Source organism: Lithobates pipiens, unplaced genomic scaffold (genome assembly GCF_037356315.1).
Source record: "Lithobates pipiens isolate NorthernLeopardFrog02 unplaced genomic scaffold, aLitPip1_a1.2 Scaffold_8, whole genome shotgun sequence".
Taxonomy (NCBI): Eukaryota; Metazoa; Chordata; class Amphibia; order Anura; family Ranidae; genus Lithobates; species Lithobates pipiens.
The window spans coordinates 535237348-535257612 of NW_027507903.1; the positions used below are offsets into that span (position 1 = coordinate 535237348).

The 20265-nt window shown below is 44.6% G+C and overlaps 1 protein-coding gene across 2 annotated transcripts in view; it reads left to right on the top strand.

The window, feature by feature from the left end:
* The first annotated feature begins 2188 nt into the window (after positions 1 to 2188).
* VAMP8 (vesicle associated membrane protein 8) overlaps positions 2189 to 20265 on the top strand; it is a 54038-nt gene continuing 35961 nt past the window's right edge. The window contains exon 1 of one of the 2 annotated variants that reach the window (XM_077469566.1): positions 2189 to 2347. In XM_077469566.1, coding sequence (XP_077325692.1) covers positions 2333 to 2347 — 15 coding nt within the window. In that variant the 5' untranslated portion in view covers positions 2189 to 2332. Of the gene's footprint in view, positions 2348 to 2706; positions 2731 to 20265 lie in introns of those variants that run through there. The other variant, XM_077469567.1, reaches the window with a different exon arrangement.

A 20265-nucleotide genomic window follows, 5' to 3' on the forward strand; every position in this document is an offset into this window, starting at 1 on the left:
CATGTCCGTTTACACATGACGCGCCATGCAGGAAAATGGAGGGTCCAAATGGTTCCACCTGAGGCTGGGTTCACACCTATATGAATTGGATGTGGGTTTCTTCGCATTCCAATTCTCATGAAGATTGTGACCGGCTCTCTTTGGAGAGCCAAAACTTTTTTTTATTTTACTTTTGGATAGAGTGGTGACAGATTAGAACACCTGTCAGTTGATATTGCTGTCTGTGCCCCCATTAGGGAGGTTGACCCTCCCTATTTGTCCTGTTACCATTATCATTGAAAGAGAAAGCAAAAGAAAATACCAAATTTTGGGTTGTCCCCTGAAAAGTAAAGCCCCTTTCACACATGCGGACATTATGTCCGTATTTCATCCCCCCTAATAAAGGTTTAACCCCTTGATTGCCTCCCAGGTAGCCCTTTCACCCCCTTTTGCCAGTGTCACTAAGCGATCGTTTGCGGATGAAATACGGACATACATGCATTCCTATGGGATAGCGGGTGGTTGCGGATGAACATCCGCAGACACCCGATATCGTCCGCCTCCGCAATTGTCCGATTCTGCAGACGGAGGAAAATCCTATTTTCCTATCCGTCTGCAGAGCGGATCGGATGAACACGGACACCCCCATAGAGGAGAGCGGAGAGCTGACAGGGCGGTCCCTGAACAGTGTGCCGGGACCGCCCTGTTATCCGCCGGCTCAGCGGGGACAACGGAGCGATCCCCGCTGAGCAAGCGGATCATCACGGGGCGGATCATTACTGATCCGTTCCGTGTGAAAGGGGCCTAATAGAGGGGAAATCTTCCAATGGGGACACTAGTTATGGTGACCTGGGGGTCCCCAAGGAATACTCTTAATTTGCAAGGATTTCCTCTCATTTCCTGTTGCGCGGCAGCTATGGGACAAGAAGTGAGGGGGAATCTCCTCAATGGGACACAGATGGCAACAAAAAAAAAATGACAGGGGTTATAATCCTCTCTTGCTCTATCCAAATTGTAAAAAAATGCTTTGCCTATAGTACTACTTTAACGCAATTGTAAGGGTTCTTTTTAAAAAAAAATAACAAACATGTCATGCTTAACTCCGCTGTGCAGCTCGTTTTGCACAGAGTGGCCCCCGATCCTCCTCTTCTGGGGTCCCCGGGCGGCTCTTGCGGCTCCTCCCCACATCAGATAACCCCTAGGAGAAGCGCTCTCCTGAGGGGGTTACCTTGCAGGCGCGCTCCCGAGTCCAGCATTCGGCATCCATAGCCACCAAATGTATGACTCGGCACTCCCCCGGCGCCCACGTCATTGGATTTTATTGACCGCAGCGGGAGTCAATGGCTGCACTGCTATCACTCTATTGAATCAAGTAGCCGAGAACCCCAGGCAGAGAGACAGCCTGTCCCCGCCGGGTCAAGTTCCAGGGCTCAGGTAAGTAAAACGGGGGGGGGGGGTGATCACTGCCAGGTTTACAACCCCTTTAAGTCTATGTTTACATCTTTGTGGGTTGGGAACATGCAAGAAACTGCTCATGTTCCTGAGTAAGGATGAGCTCAGGCGTGTTCGCATGGTCCACGTGCAGAGCCCGCCAGGAAGTCGGCACTACGCTGCGCTAATCACAGACATTGCCCTGATGTGCGGCTGCAGAGATCGGACAATGTCTCACTGCCTGTGATTAGCGATGCGCCGACTTCCTAGCGGGCTCCGCACGTGGACCATGCAAACACGCCTGAGCTCACCCCTATTCTTGAGCTGCAGAGAAAGGCGCTACACTTTAGCAGAAGTGCAGGGGTGCCAATATTTCTTAAAGGCACTCCCATGCAGTGGTGAGCGTGGCGTGCTTTTACACATGCCAAATTGCTCATTTAAAAAAAAAAAATGAATTGGGGACTAGTCTCTCTGTTTCTTGCAGGTAAGGCAGTTCATTAAAATGATATACCGATCTGAACTGAGTCTAATCATGCACAAGGAGGAGGGCAAAATGACATAAACTAGAAATAAAGAGAATGCTCCGCTTTAAGAGCACTTCAGTGTTCTGGGCATGACATCACCATTCGAACAGGTAAACAATGCGCTGACTTTATTTACTAAGAGACAAAATGTCAGCCACAGTCATAAAACCTGCAAACATGTCAGGCAGTGTGACTGCATTCCTCCAGGGCGGCCAGCCTCTGGATTGTGAGAGACCTGAAGGAAGGTGAGCTCTCTTTGGCCTCCTCCTCCCTCATGCTGAGAAGGGAGGAGAAGCCAGGGCTGACTAGAGAGCAGAACAGGAAGGGCTAGTTTCACAATTCACACAGCAGGAAGAGAGACACCTGAGAAGACAGAGGACCAAGACAGAGAGACAGCTATGGACAGGAGGCCGGTGAGTGCTGCTGGGAGGGAGAGGGTCTGTGTGTAACAACAAGGTGGGGGAAAAGTTCCCTCTACTTTGTGAGGTATTCAGAAGGTCTGATATCCCCCATGGAGCAACAAAGTTTCATAGAAGCTCCCTACACCGTATAGCGTGTACATTCATCACCAGCACCCTCCAAGCCAGTGTCCTATCCAGGAGACCTCTTGTGTTTGTAAACAGTGACAATGCATTCACTTTGGTGTAGTTCTACTCTGAAGTGTGTTCCCAAGCCCTCTAGTCCTCCATTCCTCTAAAGTGCTTGAGAACTGAGGATCAGGGGCTGCGTGAGGACACTCGTACTGATCACATCAGTCTACGACTGCTTACAGCAATAAGGAAGAAGACGTATACTTGTAAGTAGTAGAAGACGTATACTTGTAAGTAGTAGAAGACGTATACTTGTAAGTAGTAGAAGACGTAAACTTGTAAGTAGTAGAAGACGTATACTTGTAAGTAGTAGAAGACGTAAACTTGTAAGTAGTAGAAGACGTATACTTGTAAGTAGTAGAAGACGTATACTTGTAAGTAGTAGAAGACGTATACTTGTAAGTAGTAGAAGACGTATACTTGTAAGTAGTAGAAGACGTATACTTGTAAGTAGTAGAAGACGTATACTTGTAAGTAGTAGAAGACGTATACTTGTAAGTAGGAGAAGACGTATACTTGTAAGTAGGAGAAGACGTATACTTGTAAGTAGGAGAAGACGTATACTTGTAAGTAGTAGAAGACGTACAGTATATGTGTAGGAAGTAGGAGACGTATATTTGTAGGAAGTAGATGTATATGTGTAGGAAGTAAGAGACGTACAGTATATATGTGTAGGAAGTGGGAGACGTATATGTGTGGTAAGTAGGTAGGGCAGAAACAACTAAACGAATAATTGACAACTAATCGATTGCGAAAATAGTTGTCAACTATTTTCATAATCGATTAATCGTCAGCCAACTAGTTGGCCTGCATACAGAATGCATTATTTGTTTACATATCAGGAAATGCAGCACATATATAGCTCAGTACGCAATCCATACATGTCAGTAAGTGCCTGAGAACTTGTGAATGTGTGAGGAGCAATGGCTCATGGGACATGTAGTCCTGGGCAGGAAGTGAGTGGTTCTTTACCTTGCTATAGGGGTGCTCTATACTATACTGTACCCTGTCTGAAAATTACTTTGACCAGAAGTTTTTCTATTCTGCTTTTTTGAATTTTCCCATCACTCTGGTTGAAAACTAACATCGCTTTGACCGCACTAATGATTCTAAAATTGAACGAACGTTCTTCAAATGAAATTTTTTTTTTCAAGGAAGGCGCTGTGTTTGTATGGCCAGCATAAATGACAGCAGGCGCAGGCTGCTTTTATCGAGCCACCTGCCTATGACAAGGAAGTCTGTCATATATAATAGATTACAGTTCTGTCTGAAAATCAGCAAAACCGTCTTTCATTTATTTTTTTTCTTTAACCACTTGCCGACCGCTGTACACCGATATACGTCGGCACAATGGCAGCGGTGGGCAAATGGGCGTACCTGTACATTTCCTTTAATTGGTGGCGCTAGCATTCTGTGTGACCATGCCCGCGGTACCCGCGGACTCTGTGTCCGCTGGTTTCCCGGTGATCGTGTCACGGAGCCGCAGAACAGGGAGACGTAAACAAGGTATTTCCCTGTTCTGCCTTGTGACATGACAGAGATCACTGCTCCCTGTCATTGGCGAGTTCAGCAGGAAGCAGCCAAATTTCGATCCATCTATGGGCAGGCTGGTTGTACTAAAGTCGATCGACTTCAGTACAACCAGCCTCCCGGGTTCTTTTCTATTCTGGTCACTGCCAGTATCTATATCCAGCACCAGTGATCATTGTATTCTGAAGGTGGAGAAGCCTGACTTTGTTGATGGGAGAAATCAAGCAAAGGGTTGAAGGAAAGCAATTGACATAATGTATAGCCTGCCTTAGACAGATGTTTCCCCAAGAATGACGGACAGGGAGACCCATGCCTGCACTCAAATTTCACAACATCAGCTACTGAGTGGTGTGATTCAGCCAAAAATATGCAGCACATACATGACCAATGACCCCTCTCCCTAGTCGGATAGGTTCACCTGTGCGTCTGTATTTTCATGTGCTCCCGTTGAAGTGTAGGGGCCAAAAACCCACCAAACGAAGCGCTTGCAACTTTTTCCAAGTCGCACAAAAGCATGTTGAATAAGTGTGAATGGGCATCATCGACAATAATGGGATTGCTGTTGTCGTGCGATTGGGGACTTGGGGCCCATTCACATTTATGTGCGATTTACCTGCGTTTTCCCGCACTGGATGGATGCAGGTAACTGCAATGACGCATACGAAACGATTATTACACTACAGTGCCGAGTTTATATGCTTTCCGAAGATGTCCCATATACATTTGATCACACCAGAATACACCTAAACCAATTTAAACATGACATCCGAAAATTACATTAAGCCGATTAAATGCACGTGAACACATAATGCACTTAAAGTATAAGTAAAAACAATTTATTTTTTTTATTTTTTTTGTGGATAGAATGGCGATTGATTAGAACGTCTTGCTTGGTTTACTACTGTTTGTATCCCAGTTAGGGAGCTTCACCCTCTCTATTTGACCTATTTACCATTATCAGTGAAGTTGAAAGAAAATCCCACATTTTGGGTTGTCCCCAGAAAAGTAATAGAGGGGAATTCTTCCAATGGGGACATTAGTTCTGGTGACCTGGAGGTCCCCAAGAAATTCCCTTAATTGTCAGGTATTTGCTTTCACTTCCTGTTTTGGCTTGGGGACAGGAAGTAAGGGCAAATATCCACAATGGGGCACAAAAGCAAAACTGACAGGGGTTGTAACCTTCCTTTAAGCTGGCCATACATTATACAATTTTCTTATTCAATTTACTTTAGATTTACCTTCAACTATGTAGTGCAAGGGCCTGACTGACTGCATACAAAAAAGTGTTTAGATTTGACCTCATATTAAAGCGGTGTTCCAGCCACAATTTTTTTTCTTTCTAAAAGTCAGCTGCTACAAACACTGCAGCTGCTGACTTTTAATAAGGACACTTACCTGTCCAGGAAGCCCACGATGTTGGTCCCCAGAGGCAGATCCATCGGCTTGAGTGCAGGCGCCGCCATTGTAACTAAGGGAAACCGGCAGTGGAGCTTTCAGGCTTCATCCGCCAGTTTCCTTCTGCACATGCGCGTCACTTTCTGAATGTCGTCTTCTGGGGGACACATACAGGTCCCAGAAAGCAATGAGGTGAAGGAGAAAATGATGCCCTGGGTTGTGGCCCAGGTAGGACATAAGTACACTCAGTACTTCACATAAAGTAAGCAAAAATAAAAAAGAAATTAATTATCCAAAAACGAGTGGTGGAGGGGTGGTCATTCTTTTAAGCACAAGTTGTAAAAAAGGGTGGAACTCCGCTTTAAAAGGAAAATTGTATAATGTATGGGCAGCCTTACACTATTCAGCCCCTGGTCACACCAGTACGACTTGATATGCGATTTGACAGGGCCAAATCACATGACAAGTCGCACGCTTTTGTTGGCAATGGAACTGTTCAAACCGCAGCAACACTGACTTCATGGTGCCGCACCGCTTTGAAAAGAAGTTCCTGTATTATTTTTGGCGATTTCAGGTGTGACACAGACATCTGTGTATGGAATCGCACAGATGTGAGCCAAGTCGCAGGATTTCAAAGTCAGATTTGCTGTGAACAGGGGCTTAATTCTACTTTACACATGCATAAAAACACTGCAGGCCAACGCAGATTTTTTTTTTTATTATTTATTTATTTATTTATTTATTTTTGCGTTTTTATGCATTTCGTGGTTGGAATGTCCCCTGGATGAGAACAGGAAAATGATCACACCAGTTGCACAGGTGTTTGCATGTTTTGGGGGTGGCCCTAAATATGTGGGTCATCCCCAAATGTCACGTTGGACCATCAGTGGTGGATTGATCCATTGTTGGTCACCAAGCTAGACAGACGTTGGTATTACCAGGACAACCGTAGAGTCACAGGTTGTCTACGCCTTCTATAAATCTTCCTATATGTCACGATGACTAAACAGTAATTACCGGTTTCAGTCTAGTTATTACTTTCCTGAGGTTGGAGTGGAAATAAATGTCCCAATGAAGCAGTCTACAGACAAGTTCAAAACCGAACGTTGTTCGTTTTTCGCAGCATTAGTGCGCCATCTGTGACATGCTTTTTTTTTTTTTTTTTTTTTTTTTTGCTACAATCGAAAGTGCCTGATCCAACATGCTGGATTTTATATAGAAAACAGAAACAAATGATGGCACAATCGTATATGCGCTATTTTCATTTTTCGATTGACAGAACGTTCAGCTTTTCGACTCCTCAATGGCCGGCCTAAGTGGCGTCATCACCTATATGACAGTTCTACCTGCTGATCATGTGATGTGTAGGGGGTCACAGATGGCGCTCACCGTCTTGTACAAGGTGCAGTGTGGCACCAATGCAGGAAGTGTCTGCTGGGTGGACTTTGGAGCGAGCTGTTTACACCAGATTACAGTTTATAGCAGACAGAGGGACATTGTGTATATAGCAGGCTGATGGGAGCGATCAGCGCTCTGTTGTCACATACACAGGGCTTTGTGTGTGTTGTTAGCTACAAGGATTACAGCGACTTGCTCCAAGTTTTATATACATAAGGTCTTTGTCTGCGATTAGTTCACGCTGCTCACATTGGCATTTTAAGGGACCTGCCAGTTAACGCCAAATTACTTCTCTGTTTTAATGCATCTAATTCCATTTATGAACACCCGCGATTCTCTGTTTTTAGTACGGTGACGATGACTCTGCAGATTCCTCCATTGTGTAAATTGATATATATGGGGCAGTTGGCTGATGTATACAGGAAGCCTCTCCGATCTTGGTTCTTTTTAGGGTGTTGCTTCTTCTCTATAGTCTTCTCAGCCCTTATTTAGGTGCTCCTGGCATTGCAGGAGTTAACACTTGTGTGACAGCTAGCATGGTAGAGTTTCCAGGACCTAGATTAGCTGTGTGCGTTGGATGATGTCAGGGCGGTGTGTGACAATGACACATAGAGCAAGCAGTGGCCTGGCACCCTTTCCATTCCAGAAACAAGAGTCATTATTCAGAAGCAGGTATCTGGAGTGCCAAGGAGACATGCCCTGTCCTTGGGCTGTATACGCCAGATGTCTCTGATAATGCATGCTTATTCCGTATGCAGGGTGCAGTGACCCATAGATACACAGCAGAATGCTTGGACCTAAATGCAGTAAAGGGAATTAGAATTTCTCTCGGTTAATATGCTGCTTTCACTGTGCGTTAGTGAATGAGCCCACTGGAATACTCTCTTGGGAGTTACATATCAATATCAACCCATCCCTTAACCCTTACAATTAGCCACCCAACCCTTCAGCCAGTACTAAATGAAGCCATAAAGCACCTAGAAAAAGGTCCTATAAAAAAAAGTGCCTGAATTTGCCAGTATGTGCAAAGGGTGCAGAGGGTGCATGCCAGCAAAAGTTAAGAGTCCAGCAGTTCTGATGGCAAAAGAACAATGATGGTTCTCCCATCTCAGGTTGGAGAACTGTAGGAATAAGAAACATTTGTACCTTAACCACTTCAGCCCTGGAAGGTTTTACCCCCCTTTCTGACCAGGCCATTTTTTTGCGATATGGCATTGTGTTATTTTAACTGACAATTGTCTGGTCGTGCGATGCTGTGCCCAAATAAAATTGATGTCCTTTTTTCCCCACAAATAGAGCTTTCTTTTGGTGGTATTTGATCACCTTTTTATTTTTTGCGCTATAAACAAAAAAAAAAAGTGACAATTTTGAAAAAAAAAAATATATTATATATATATATATATATATATATATATATATATATATATATATATATATATATATATATATATATATATATACACATACACACACACACACACACACACACATTTTTTCATTTTTTACTGTCTGCTATAAAACATACCCAATAAAAAAAAAAATGTAAAAAATCTAGTTTCTTCATCAATTGAGGCCAATATGTATTCTACATATTTTTGGAAAAAAAAAAATCCCAATAAGCGTATATTGGTTGGTTTGTGCAAAAGTTATAGTGTCTACAAACTATGGGATATTTTTATGGCATTTTTATTTATGTATTTATTTTACTAGTAATGGCAGCGATCATCGATTTGTAGCGGGACTGCGACATTGCAGCAGACACATTGGACACCTAACGGACATTTCTTTACACTTTTTTGGGAACCAGTGCCATTATTACAGTGATCAGTGCTAAAAATATGTCCTGTTACTGTACTAATGACACTGGCAGGGAAGGGGTTAACACCAGGGGTGACCAAAGTGGTCAAGTGTGTCCCTAGGGGATGCTGTCTAAATGTGCGGGGGAAGGATTGACTAGGGGAACACAGAGATCTTGTGTTCCTGCTAAGCAAGAAGATAGATCACTGTGTTCTTCCCTGTCAAAACGACGATCTGCCTTGTATACATAGGCAGATCGCCATTCTTACTCTCTGGGGAAGGATCGGTGGGTACTGGCGGACATTACATCCACCGGCCCCACTGATTGGCTCCCCCTCTGGCTAATCGGTACACACACGCCCCTGCTATCTGTTGCACGAAAATACGTACAGGTACATCATTTCGCTCAATAGAGCCGCCCTGTCCCAGTATATCTGCGGTGGGCGGTCTTTAAGTAATTAAAGTAAAACTATAGGCGAAGCCCTTTTTTTTTTTCCTCCATTTTGGAAAGGAAGGTTATAACTTGTCAGGTTTTTTTTTCCCCGCCATCTGTCCCCCCTTTGTGGATATTTGCCCTCACTTCCTGTCCCATAGCCAAAGCAGTAGGTGAGAGCAAATCCCTACAAATTAAGGGAAATTCTTGGGGACCCCCAGGTCACGAGAACTAGTGTCCCCATTGGAAGATTTCCCCTCTATTTCTTTTCTGGGGACAACCCAAAATGTGGGATTTTCTTTTACTTTCTCTTTCCATGATAATGGTAAACGGGACAAATATAAAGGGCGAACCTCCCTACCGGGGGCACAGACCGCGATAAAATCTGATGGTGTTCTAATCCATCTTTACTCTATCCATAACAAAAAAAAATTTTTGCTTTTTAGTTATACTTAAATAAGGAAAATATTACAGAAACCAGAAAAAGCTGTCAGATGTTGGTGAATCTCTTTTGAGCGGGTGGATGTGTTGGTAAAAAATAATGGTGTTTTGTAGTTTACAAACAGACAGACAATTAATCGTCTGATGTACAGCAGAATCTTGGCTTTGATGCGTTCTTTCCATGTGTGTCATTTGGATGTATTGCCTTGTTTCATTTGCATAGAGCAGCTTAGAACCACATAAGGGGAACCATGATGGTGCAATGATCTATATAAAACAAAGACCAGTCCATAGCTCAACTCACCAAGCAGTCTGCTGACCAACCAAATTAACCTGTCTAGCCATCTGTTTAAAGCAGGGGTTTAGTTAGCACACATTTGCAAACGCATGTGAAAGCTGCAAGGCCTCGTCACAGCACTCTGCATTGCTTGCAGTCCTAACACTACAAATTTATATGTGTCTCCACAATGGAAGCACATGCATGGAATGGATAGACGTGGGACAGGTGCCTGGAGACTGCCCAAGTCCCCTTAAAGGTAACAGGAGCACACTGGACACCCAGCAAGAGCACAATGGCAGTGAAGGTGCCCAGTGTGTCCCAGGACCATATATACAAACAGTAAGAAAAAACCGGCCACTGCCCACATGCATAACTGACCTTGGTGCAATGATCTATCATTTTGTACTAAACGTCTTACACAGGTATCGGGCATGCTTGTGGTCACTTTAGGCTTCATGTACACTACATCTCCTGAATTTCCCTCAAGCACCCAAACACTACTAGGAAGGACCATAGTGTGAGCGAACCATTAGCTTGGCATTTAAAGTGTATGTCAGCACAAAAACAACACATGCTGTACATCTCTGCAATACATGCACATTTTGCATGTTTTATCATTTTGAAGACCCTGCATTTACAGATACAATACCTGTTGATTTGCAAGAAAAAGACTCAGATCGTAAGCATTGTTGTGGGCTGACGGCTCACAGCATTTTTTTTGTGGACTGAGTGGTGTCAGCCCTGCCCAGTTTTCTTTTGCCAACTACTCAGACCGCCCCCCCCCCACTTTCCCATCTAGGGATGAGCTCAGGTGTGTTCTGTTTCAATATGTTTATTGAAAATTTGAATAAACAGGAATAAACAAAAGACTACAAGAGCTCAGGTGTGTTCAGATCCTAGTCCGAACCCCAGGAAGGTGTCCCTGCACACTGGCAATTATAAGCGGCCGGGGCATTCCCCCGCCCAGGAACTGCAATTATACAAGATATGCGTATATGCATGGCCGTGGGATAACAAATGCCTTGGCCGCTTATAATTTGCAGTGTGCAGTGACCGATTCTTGGCAGTATAGCTCAGGTGGGTTCTAACTAGGATTTAAACATGCCTGAGCTCATCTCTGCTCCCATCTCTACAACTAATGGCTAATCACTCTGTAGTCCCAAGATAAGGCCTGGAAGGGCTTATTACTATTTTTGAGACAACACAAGAAATGTGCAGAGAAAGCAGGACAGCTCTGAAGTTGTGAACATGATTAACAGGTATTTTTTGCACTTCTCAAATGGATATAACAAAATGCTTTCAATTATATATTTAACAAACCAAAAAAAGGGGCATATAACATAAGTTCACGGTTAAGATTTACATACACGTTAAAGGAGAAGTACAGCCAAAGCTCGTTTGACTGTACTTCTCCTGTGGATCACAGGAGTGTGGTTCATTCTGCACTCCTGTGACCCGTTTTCAGCAGACACCCTGACGTCATAGAGCCGGGCCAGGCTCGGGACCCGATTACATGCCTGGGCCGGCAGTGAGGTGCTGAGAGCCTGAGCTGGCCACTCCAGAGATAGAGCTGAGAGCTGGTGACTGACAGTCACCAGCTCTCTGCCCAGGGAACTGAGAACCCAGTGATTAGCAGTTTTATATCGCTTGGTTCTCAGTCTGAGGCACCTGGGGACAGATGCAGCATTGGACTGATCGTAAAAAAAAGCAAAACTAAACTTCTCTTTTAACCAATGCCCATGGGAGCCTAAATGGAATGTAGAGCTATTATAATCATAGGCCCAACCAAAGCCTTTATCAGATGTACAGTATTTTTACTGAGGAGTTAAAAAGGAGGTGTAGGAGACTACAGACGCATCCAAGATAGCTAAAGGCTCCGTTTTTTTTTTTGTTCAGCCAATTGAACATTTGAGGTGGATGGGAAAATTCTTCCAGCTGTGTCATTTTATTCTGTCAGCGAGACTCCCCTACTACCCCGTTTTCCCGAAAATAAGACCTAGCATGATTGTCGGTGATGGCTGCAATATAAGCCCTACCCTGATTCCCTGAAAATAAGACCTACAAGGACTTTAACTAGGGCTTATAATGCAGCCATCACCGAAAATCACGCTAGGTCTTATTTTCGGCGAAACAGGGTATTAGAATAAATTGATCAACCCTGCAGCCTATTGGCTGTATGCACTGATAGAGTGAAAATCTACCGACAAGCCACTTTTAATGAAAAGCTCATCAATTAGAATGGGAATGGCCATACATGGATCAAAATTCCGCTGGTTTCCGCTGAACCGGCCAATTTTTGATTACTATATGGCCAGCTTAAATTATGCCTAAAAGGCAAAACTTTATTATTTTTTATTTTTTTGGTTTTAGATATAGTGGAGAGGGATTAGAACGCTTGCCAGTTTATATTGCTCTCTGTTTTCCCGTTAAGGAGATTCACTCTCTGTTTGCCCTGTTTATTATCATCATCATTGAAAATGAAAGTAAAAGAAAACCCCAAATTTTGGGTTGTCCCCAGAAAAGTAACAGAGGGAATCTTCCAATGGGAACATTAGTTCTGATGACCTGGGGGTTCCCAAGGAATTCCCTTATTTGCAGGGATTTACTCTCACTTTCTGTTTGACTGTGGGACAGAAAGTGAAGGAAAATATTCACAATGGGACAGATGGTGAAAAAAAAATCTGAGGGGTTATACCCTCCCCTACTCTATCCAAAATGGAAAAAAAAAAAAAATTGCCTATAGTTCTACTTTAAGTATAAGGCCCCTTTCATCCGATAGGCCCGCTTGGATCCACCTGTCTGTTTATCAGGCAGATCTGAGCGGGCCACCTATTGACTGCTCAAAACAGACGGATGGCAATACGTTTGCCATCCATCCAGCAGATGGGTTTGGATGAAAATGGACACGCTGTCTGCTTTCATCCGATCTTCCCATAGAGATCAGCCGGGCTCTGACAGGTCCGTCCCTACACAATGAGCGGAGACGGACCTGTCATCCGCAGGCTCAGCGGGGATCAACAGATTGATCCCCTGCTGAGCTAGTGGAGTCCGCTGAGTGGATCCACCCCGTGTGATAGGGGCCTAACACAGACGATCCACCTCACCTGAAAGTAATTTTGTTTTAGAGGAGAGCCCCAAGAGAAGTAGCCAAATGATCATTGCAAATAGTTAATGTTAGCTTTTCAAATCCACTCTTCAAACTGCATCAGTAAGAAATCCCTTCAGGACCTTTTGTGTAATATGACTGCAACATACAGGGATATACAATGTAATCCTGACATATAATCACACACATGGGTTGGACTTGATGGACTTGTGTCTTTTTTTGACCTCATCTACTATGTAACTATGTAATTTAGAAGCCTTTTATGTCACAAATGCAATCTGACTGAGGGGTACGGGGGCTTTCTTTCAACAAGCTCCCAACATAGACAGATATCACAAAAGTTATTATTGGTCTATGTCTATGATAATGTATTAACATTTGGAATGTCAGCATCAAAGAGAACCTGTGAATAGACAAATGTGGGAGCTGTCAGCGTTGACTTGTTTTTTTAGATACAGTTGTAGGCAAGGACTACAGTATTGTCAACATGGTTCTTGTGTGAGTTAATTTCCAATCACTGTGGGGTTAACTGTGGATGGTGGTACATCAGCCTGAGGTTGTGTTGCCTTTAAAGGGTATATAGGGAAAGAAAGTCATTCCACAGGGATCTTTCCATGGGGGTAGGCCACACATGTAACAATGTAGTTGCACTGGAAGTGATAGAGCCAAAGATATGCACACCACCACCACAATCAAAAGGTATGCACACCACCACCAGAGCCAAAAAGGTGTGCACACCACCACCAGAGCCAAAAAGGTGTGCACACCACCACCAGAGCCAAAAAGGTGTGCACACCACCACCAGAGCCAAAAAGGTGTGCACACCACCACCAGAGCCAAAAAGGTGTGCACACCACCACCAGAGCCAAAAAGGTGTGCACACCACCACCAGAGCCAAAAAGGTGTGCACACCACCACCAGAGCCAAAAGGTGTGCACACCACCACCAGTGCCAAAAGGTGTGCACACCACCACCAGTGCCAAAAGGTGTGCACACCACCACCAGAGCCAAAAGGTGTGCACACCACCACCAGAGCCAAAAGGTGTGCACACCACCACCAGAGCCAAAAGGTGTGCACACCACCACCAGAGCCAAAAGGTGTGCACACCACCACCAGAGCCAAAAGGTGTGCACACCACCACCAGAGCCAAAAGGTGTGCACACCACCACCAGAGCCAAAAGGTGTGCACACCACCACCAGAGCCAAAAGGTGTGCACACCACCACCAGAGCCAAAAAGTTATGCACACCACCAGATCTGCTAATACAAATGCTAAAATGACATCTCCGCAACGATGTAGTTGCTTCTGAATAAAGAAAATCTACCCAAACTTTAGGGGCCCGAGCATGGGAATAGGAGAAATTGAATAGCCAGTTACACTGGAAGTGATACAGCCAAAAGTTATGCACACCACCACCACAATCAAAGGTATGCACACCACCACCAGAGACAAAAGGTATGCACACCACCACCAGAGACAAAGGTATGCACACCACAGCCAAAAGGTATGTACACCACCACCACAGCCGAAGCCACAATGTGTTAACATAAAAGGGTGTGTAACAGACGTTATATTCATAACAAACGTTAACTACTGAACTGTTTGAGATCTGCTAATACAAATGCTAAAATGACATCTCCGTAAACAAGTTCTGTGTATTCAACAAAGCCTGGTCTGGTCATAATACCAAGGGAACAAGTGTGTGCTTCTACAGTGCATGCTAACGGGGAAAGAAGTGTATATCCATGGAGATAGGTGAGTAAGGAATGTAATATCTGCAAAAATAAGGAAAAGCAGCCAGTTCGGTAGAGGGAGCGCTGGTGGTCGGTGAGAGAGGTTCTGTTGGAGGGGTGGATTTATGCCACTGGTTTCCCATCCTCAGCAGTGGGGGTCCCTAACTTAGGGCCCACTGCAGAACAAAGCTTCCCAGGGGCTGCTACTAGGACGGGTTTCACTGGTGAGGTGGTCTGAATAGTAGCCACAATGGTGTACTTATTTACATACCATTCAAGCAAAAGTAAAAGCTTTGTTGGATGGCATGCAGTTCCCCCTTTCCAACATCAAAGGCCCTGGAGCTCTCATCCTGGTTTCACTACAGTGTAAGTCACTGATCCAGAGAAAGAATGTAGACAGACTTTACTGGTATCATGCTTGTTCCAGGTTAGTGACTAACTGAATAGTAAAGAAAGGATTAGGAGGACTGCATTGGAGTCTGCATCTGCAAATACATTGCAATGACAGCTTCTACAATTTTCCTTCTCCCAATTTCCCCATTAACAGCATGCTAAATAATGTTTTTAAACAAAACCTTTCCATTTTTACTATGTACCTTGTTTTGGACCCAATGATGCCATGCTGTACTCCAATGCAGAGAGATGGCTGGTGGAAGGGGCCAGGGTGCTATACATGGCTTTCTAAAAACATCACAGCACCCTGTCTCCTCGCAAGAGCCATCAGCCCCGATGCAAGATGTTAATGGGGAATAGTAGAGAGTGTCACTTGAGTGTCCTCCAGCAGAAGTCTTGAAGATTTTTAGAAGTTTACAAAAGGGAGGCTTTTGCAGGTAAAAACAAATGTATAAAGTAATGTAAATCCACATATAATCTTATGGAAACATTGTGGAAATGAATAATCTGGTGACCGGGTCTCTTACTTTGCCTACCCCCAACACAAACACTTATGCTTGCCTTCTGTTTGTTCCCCTGCGGCCCCACTAAGGAAAAAGGCTCATGGGTACCGGGTACTTCACCTTGTTACCAGTGGGGATGGTGTGGGTATGAGACCTCGTTACTTTAAAGTATAACTAAAGGCACAACTGTTTTTTTTTTTCTCATTTTGGATGGAGTGTAGAAAGACTAAAACACCTTTCAGCTTTTATTGCTGTCTGTGCCTACCGTTATGAAGATTCACCCTCTCTGTCCTGTTTTCCGTTATAAAAAGTAAAATAAATCCCAAAATTTGGGTTGTCCCCAGAAACGGGGGAACCTTCCAATGGGTTCACTATTTCTGGTGACCTGGGGGGGCCCAAATGGATTTCCACTCACTTCCTGTTTTGTCTGTGAAGCTAAATCTCCCCAATGGGACACAGATGGCAAAAAAAAGCTGACAGGGGCTATATAACCCTCCCTTACTCTATCCAAAATGAACAAATCAAGTTTTGCCTAGAGTTCTACTTTAAGCTACTAGGATAAAAATGTGGATTTGGCAAACCGGCCAATAACCTGATACTTTTCTTGGTTCAGGTATCTATTTCTTTATTAGTTTTGAGAACAATGTTGTTCTGTCTTCTCTCCTTGCTACTTATTCTGGTCTGCTGGCTCGCCCTTCTCATGTGGACAAAGTTATTCTTCCTGCACAACATGTTTGCTGTGAATGGATAGAATGGGTGTGGACTAGTTCTGGAGTTTAGGGGACTTTTGAAATTTGCATTTGAATGTGATGAGCTTCATATAAATATCTGTATGTTAATGTTTTACAAATCCGTTTCCTCCGTCTTCAGGTCTGTGTATGTACAGGAGAGCAGCCATGTTTGCTTGTTGCATTCGTTGGCCAATGCCATAGTATAGTTGTTCTGTACTACGGATAATCTTTAGTGCATCTTCATTATCAATACAGGTCTATAGCTACACACAGACATGATGTAGTGGTTTAATGTGCTGGTATGACCCAGTAGAAAAAATATCTTTAAATTTATGGCTGCCTGGAAGAAAATGAAGAGAATCTCCCGGCTCTATCTTATATTGAGGGTGGCAGCGATTGGCCAGGAAAATACAACCCAGCCCATCAATTCTACTCCTAAGATGGCAGAGCCAGGGGATGCCTAGAGAGGTCATGAAGTGCGTACCAACATATTGGGGTTGATTTACTGAAGCAGGGGTTGCTCACTTTGAATGATGGCTGATTGAAGAACGGGTAGAGGTAAGTGTAAACAAACCTCTCCCCGTGCTTCCTAGTGAGCCTGTCACTGATCGTCTGTTCCCTGTCACAGGGAACGACGATCAGTGATGTCACACGCCAAGCAACGCCCCCCTACAATAAGAAACACGCATTAGGTCACACTTAACCCCTTCACTGCCCCCTAGTGTTAACCCCTTCACTGCCAGTGACATTTTTACAGTAATCAATGTATTTTTAATCGCACTGATCGCTGTATTAATGTGTCAAAATTGTCAGACGTGTCCGCCATAATGTCACAATCACAATAAAAAAATAAAAAAAGATCGCTGCCATTACTAGTAAAAAAAAAATATTAATAAACATGCCGTAAAACTATCCCCTATTTTGTAGACTCTATAACCTTTGCGCAAATCAATCAATAAACGCTTATTGCGATTTTTTATTTTTTTTTATTTTTATTTTTTTTACCAAAAACATGTAGAAGAGAACGTATCGGCCTAAACTGAGGGAAAAAAATGTTTTGTTTTTTTATATATATTTTTTTGGGGATATTGATTATAGCAAAAAGTAAAAAATATTGCATTTTTTTCAAAATTGTCGCTCTATTTTTGTTTATAGCACAAAAAATAAAAAACGCAGAGGTGATCAAATACCACCAAAAGAAAGCTCTATTTGTGGGAAAAAAAGGACTTCAATTTTGTTTGGGAGCCACGTCGCACGACCGCGCAGTTGTCAGTTAAAGCGACGCAGTGCCGAATCGCAAAAAGGGGCCTGGTCCTTTAGCTGCAAAATGGTCCGGGGCTTAGGCCGGGTTCACACTATAGCGATGCGGGAACGCCGCGAATCCGCGGCGTTTACCCGCATCGCACACCTCCCGCCAGCAGTTCACACTGCCCTATGCGGACGGCTGGGAGTGTCAATGTTATGTTAATGACACCCCCAGATCCGTCGGCATATCGCAGTGCGATCTGCCGACTCGCACAGGAATCGGATCGCATGGTGTGAACCCCCATGCGATCCGATTCTGTTGCGGACCCAAAAAAGGGTCCTGTGCGAGTTTGCTGCGGGAGCGCTGCGAATTCAGCCATACTATCTGTATGGCTGAACTCGCATTGCTACGGAGATCGGATGTGATTTGCTGTGCGAATCACATCCGGATCTCCCCCCGCAGCAGTGTGAACCCAGCCTAAAGTGGATAGACTACATTTCTTCCTCAGGGGAACGAGAATCTGGGAAGAGATTAAACTGCCATGATTACCCAGCTGGGCTTTTTTTTTTTCCCCTCATAATGCCATGTTCCTAAAGTGCACCTGTAAATAAAAACAAGTTATGAAACCTTCTCCTGCTTTATATCACAGATCCCTGCAGATCTCTATAGTGCCCCAACAATGGGATACAATGATATACACTCTGTAGTTGATGCACTGGCCTACCCCAAGTTAAACTGGCAATAGATGGTTCAAATCTTGGGTTCAGCAGGGATCGGCATAGATTCAATCCATCTATGGGCAGGCAGATTGTACCCAAGTCGATCCATGTTCAACTTTTGGTACCACCACCTAGTCTGATTTCTAGCATGGCTATAGCCTCTAGCAATAATCCTAGCGTTTTCCCAGCAGGGACAGCACCCCACCTGGAGAACACAATAACTCCTTGGGAGAGATTCTCCCATTAACACAGTGGTTGTAGGTAGGGGGTTATTTACTAAAGGAAAATCCACTTTGCACTGCACTACTTGGAAGTAAAGTCTCTGTAGATCCGAGGGGGACATGCAAGGAAAATAAAAAACAGCATTTTAGCCTGTGCATGATTGGATGATAAAATCAGCAGAGCTTCTACTCATTTCAGATCTACTCCTTGGATTTGGAGTGACTGCACTTCCAAGTGCACTTACAATGCAAAGTGGATTTGCCTTTTGTAAATAACCCCCATAATATATTTCTGAGAGCATGGTCAGTGAGCAGTATGTAGTGGCAGGGTGGTTGGTGAGCAGTTTATAGTAACAGGGTGGTCAGTGAGCAGTATGTAGTGGCAGCGTGATCAGTGAACACTATGTAGTGGCAGGGTGGTCAGTGAGCAGTATGTAGTGGCAGGATGGTCAGTGAGCAGTATGTAGTGGCAGGATGGTCAGTGAGCAGTATGTAGTGGCAGGGTGGTCAGTGAGCAGTATGTAGTGGCAGGGTGGTCAGTGAGCAGTATGTAGTGGCAGGGTGGTCAGTGAGCAGTGTGTAGTGGCAGGGTGGTCAGTGAGCAGTGTGTAGTGGCAGGGTGGTCAGTGAGCAGTATGTAGTGGCAGGATGGTCAGTGAGCAGTATGTAGCGACAAGGTGGTCAGCGAGTATACGGGAGGTGTCCCATGTGTCTATGTGCAGGCAGTCCCATTCAACCAGAGTTGCCACCTAAGAAAAGAGGGAAGGAGGTGGCCACACCCCTGGTCTTGCCCACCACCTTCAGCAGACTAAGGAAATGCTGCTGAGCACTAGGGCAGCCCAGCATCATAATGCAATGCTTGGGGCACAGAAGAGGAGAAATCAAACCTTGATTCCAGGAAGAGAGCCACAGGCAACCCAACCACCCATCCCTTCACTCTTGCTGACCCATACCTGCCTCCGGTGGCCTTGATGGCAGGTGAGGGGAAGAGCAAAGACTCTGTGCAGATGTCCAATGTGCTCCTTAACAACTGATGACATCATCAGTTGGTAGGACGCAGTTGGACAGCGTGGCACAGGGACTAGGCTTGTATTTGTACAGCAACCTGTGGCGCTCTGTAAAATTAGTTAGGCTTTAATCAAGCTACTTGATCCACCTGCATTAGCTTTTGTTGCTGCTGCCTGGCTGAGAAAGGCTGGGCTAAGCATACATACATAGTTTTCTCCTGTTCAGCCCGCAGGCAAAATTAGAAAAATCTAGTACATTCTTCCATCCATGCTGTTTAGAGATTGTAGGCAAGCAACTTCAACACCTGCAGCTGCTTGCGTAACCAAGCAATGACTAAATCTGATAGGATGCAGCCACTCATCAACCAACAATTTTATGCCTACCTCCCTTTATTTTTCTGTAGATGCCTGTTGAGGCTGGTTGTTGGCTGTTTCAGAAGGAAAGCTGCACACAGATTATTGGGCACATGCAGTCTGAGCTGCACTCGCAAACTGGGGCGTGCACAGTCGGAGCTATATACACAGACCGTTGGGCGTGCACAGTCGGAGCTATATACACAGACCGTTGGGCGTGCACAGTCGGAGCTATATACACAGACCGTTGGGCGTGCACAGTCGGAGCTATATACACAGACCGTTGGGCGTGCACAGTCGGAGCTATATACACAGACCGTTGGGCGTGCACAGTCGGAGCTATATACACAGACCGTTGGGCGTGCACAGTCGGAGCTATATACACAGACCGTTGGGCGTGCACAGTCGGAGCTATATACACAGACCGTTGGGCGTGCACAGTCGGAGCTATAT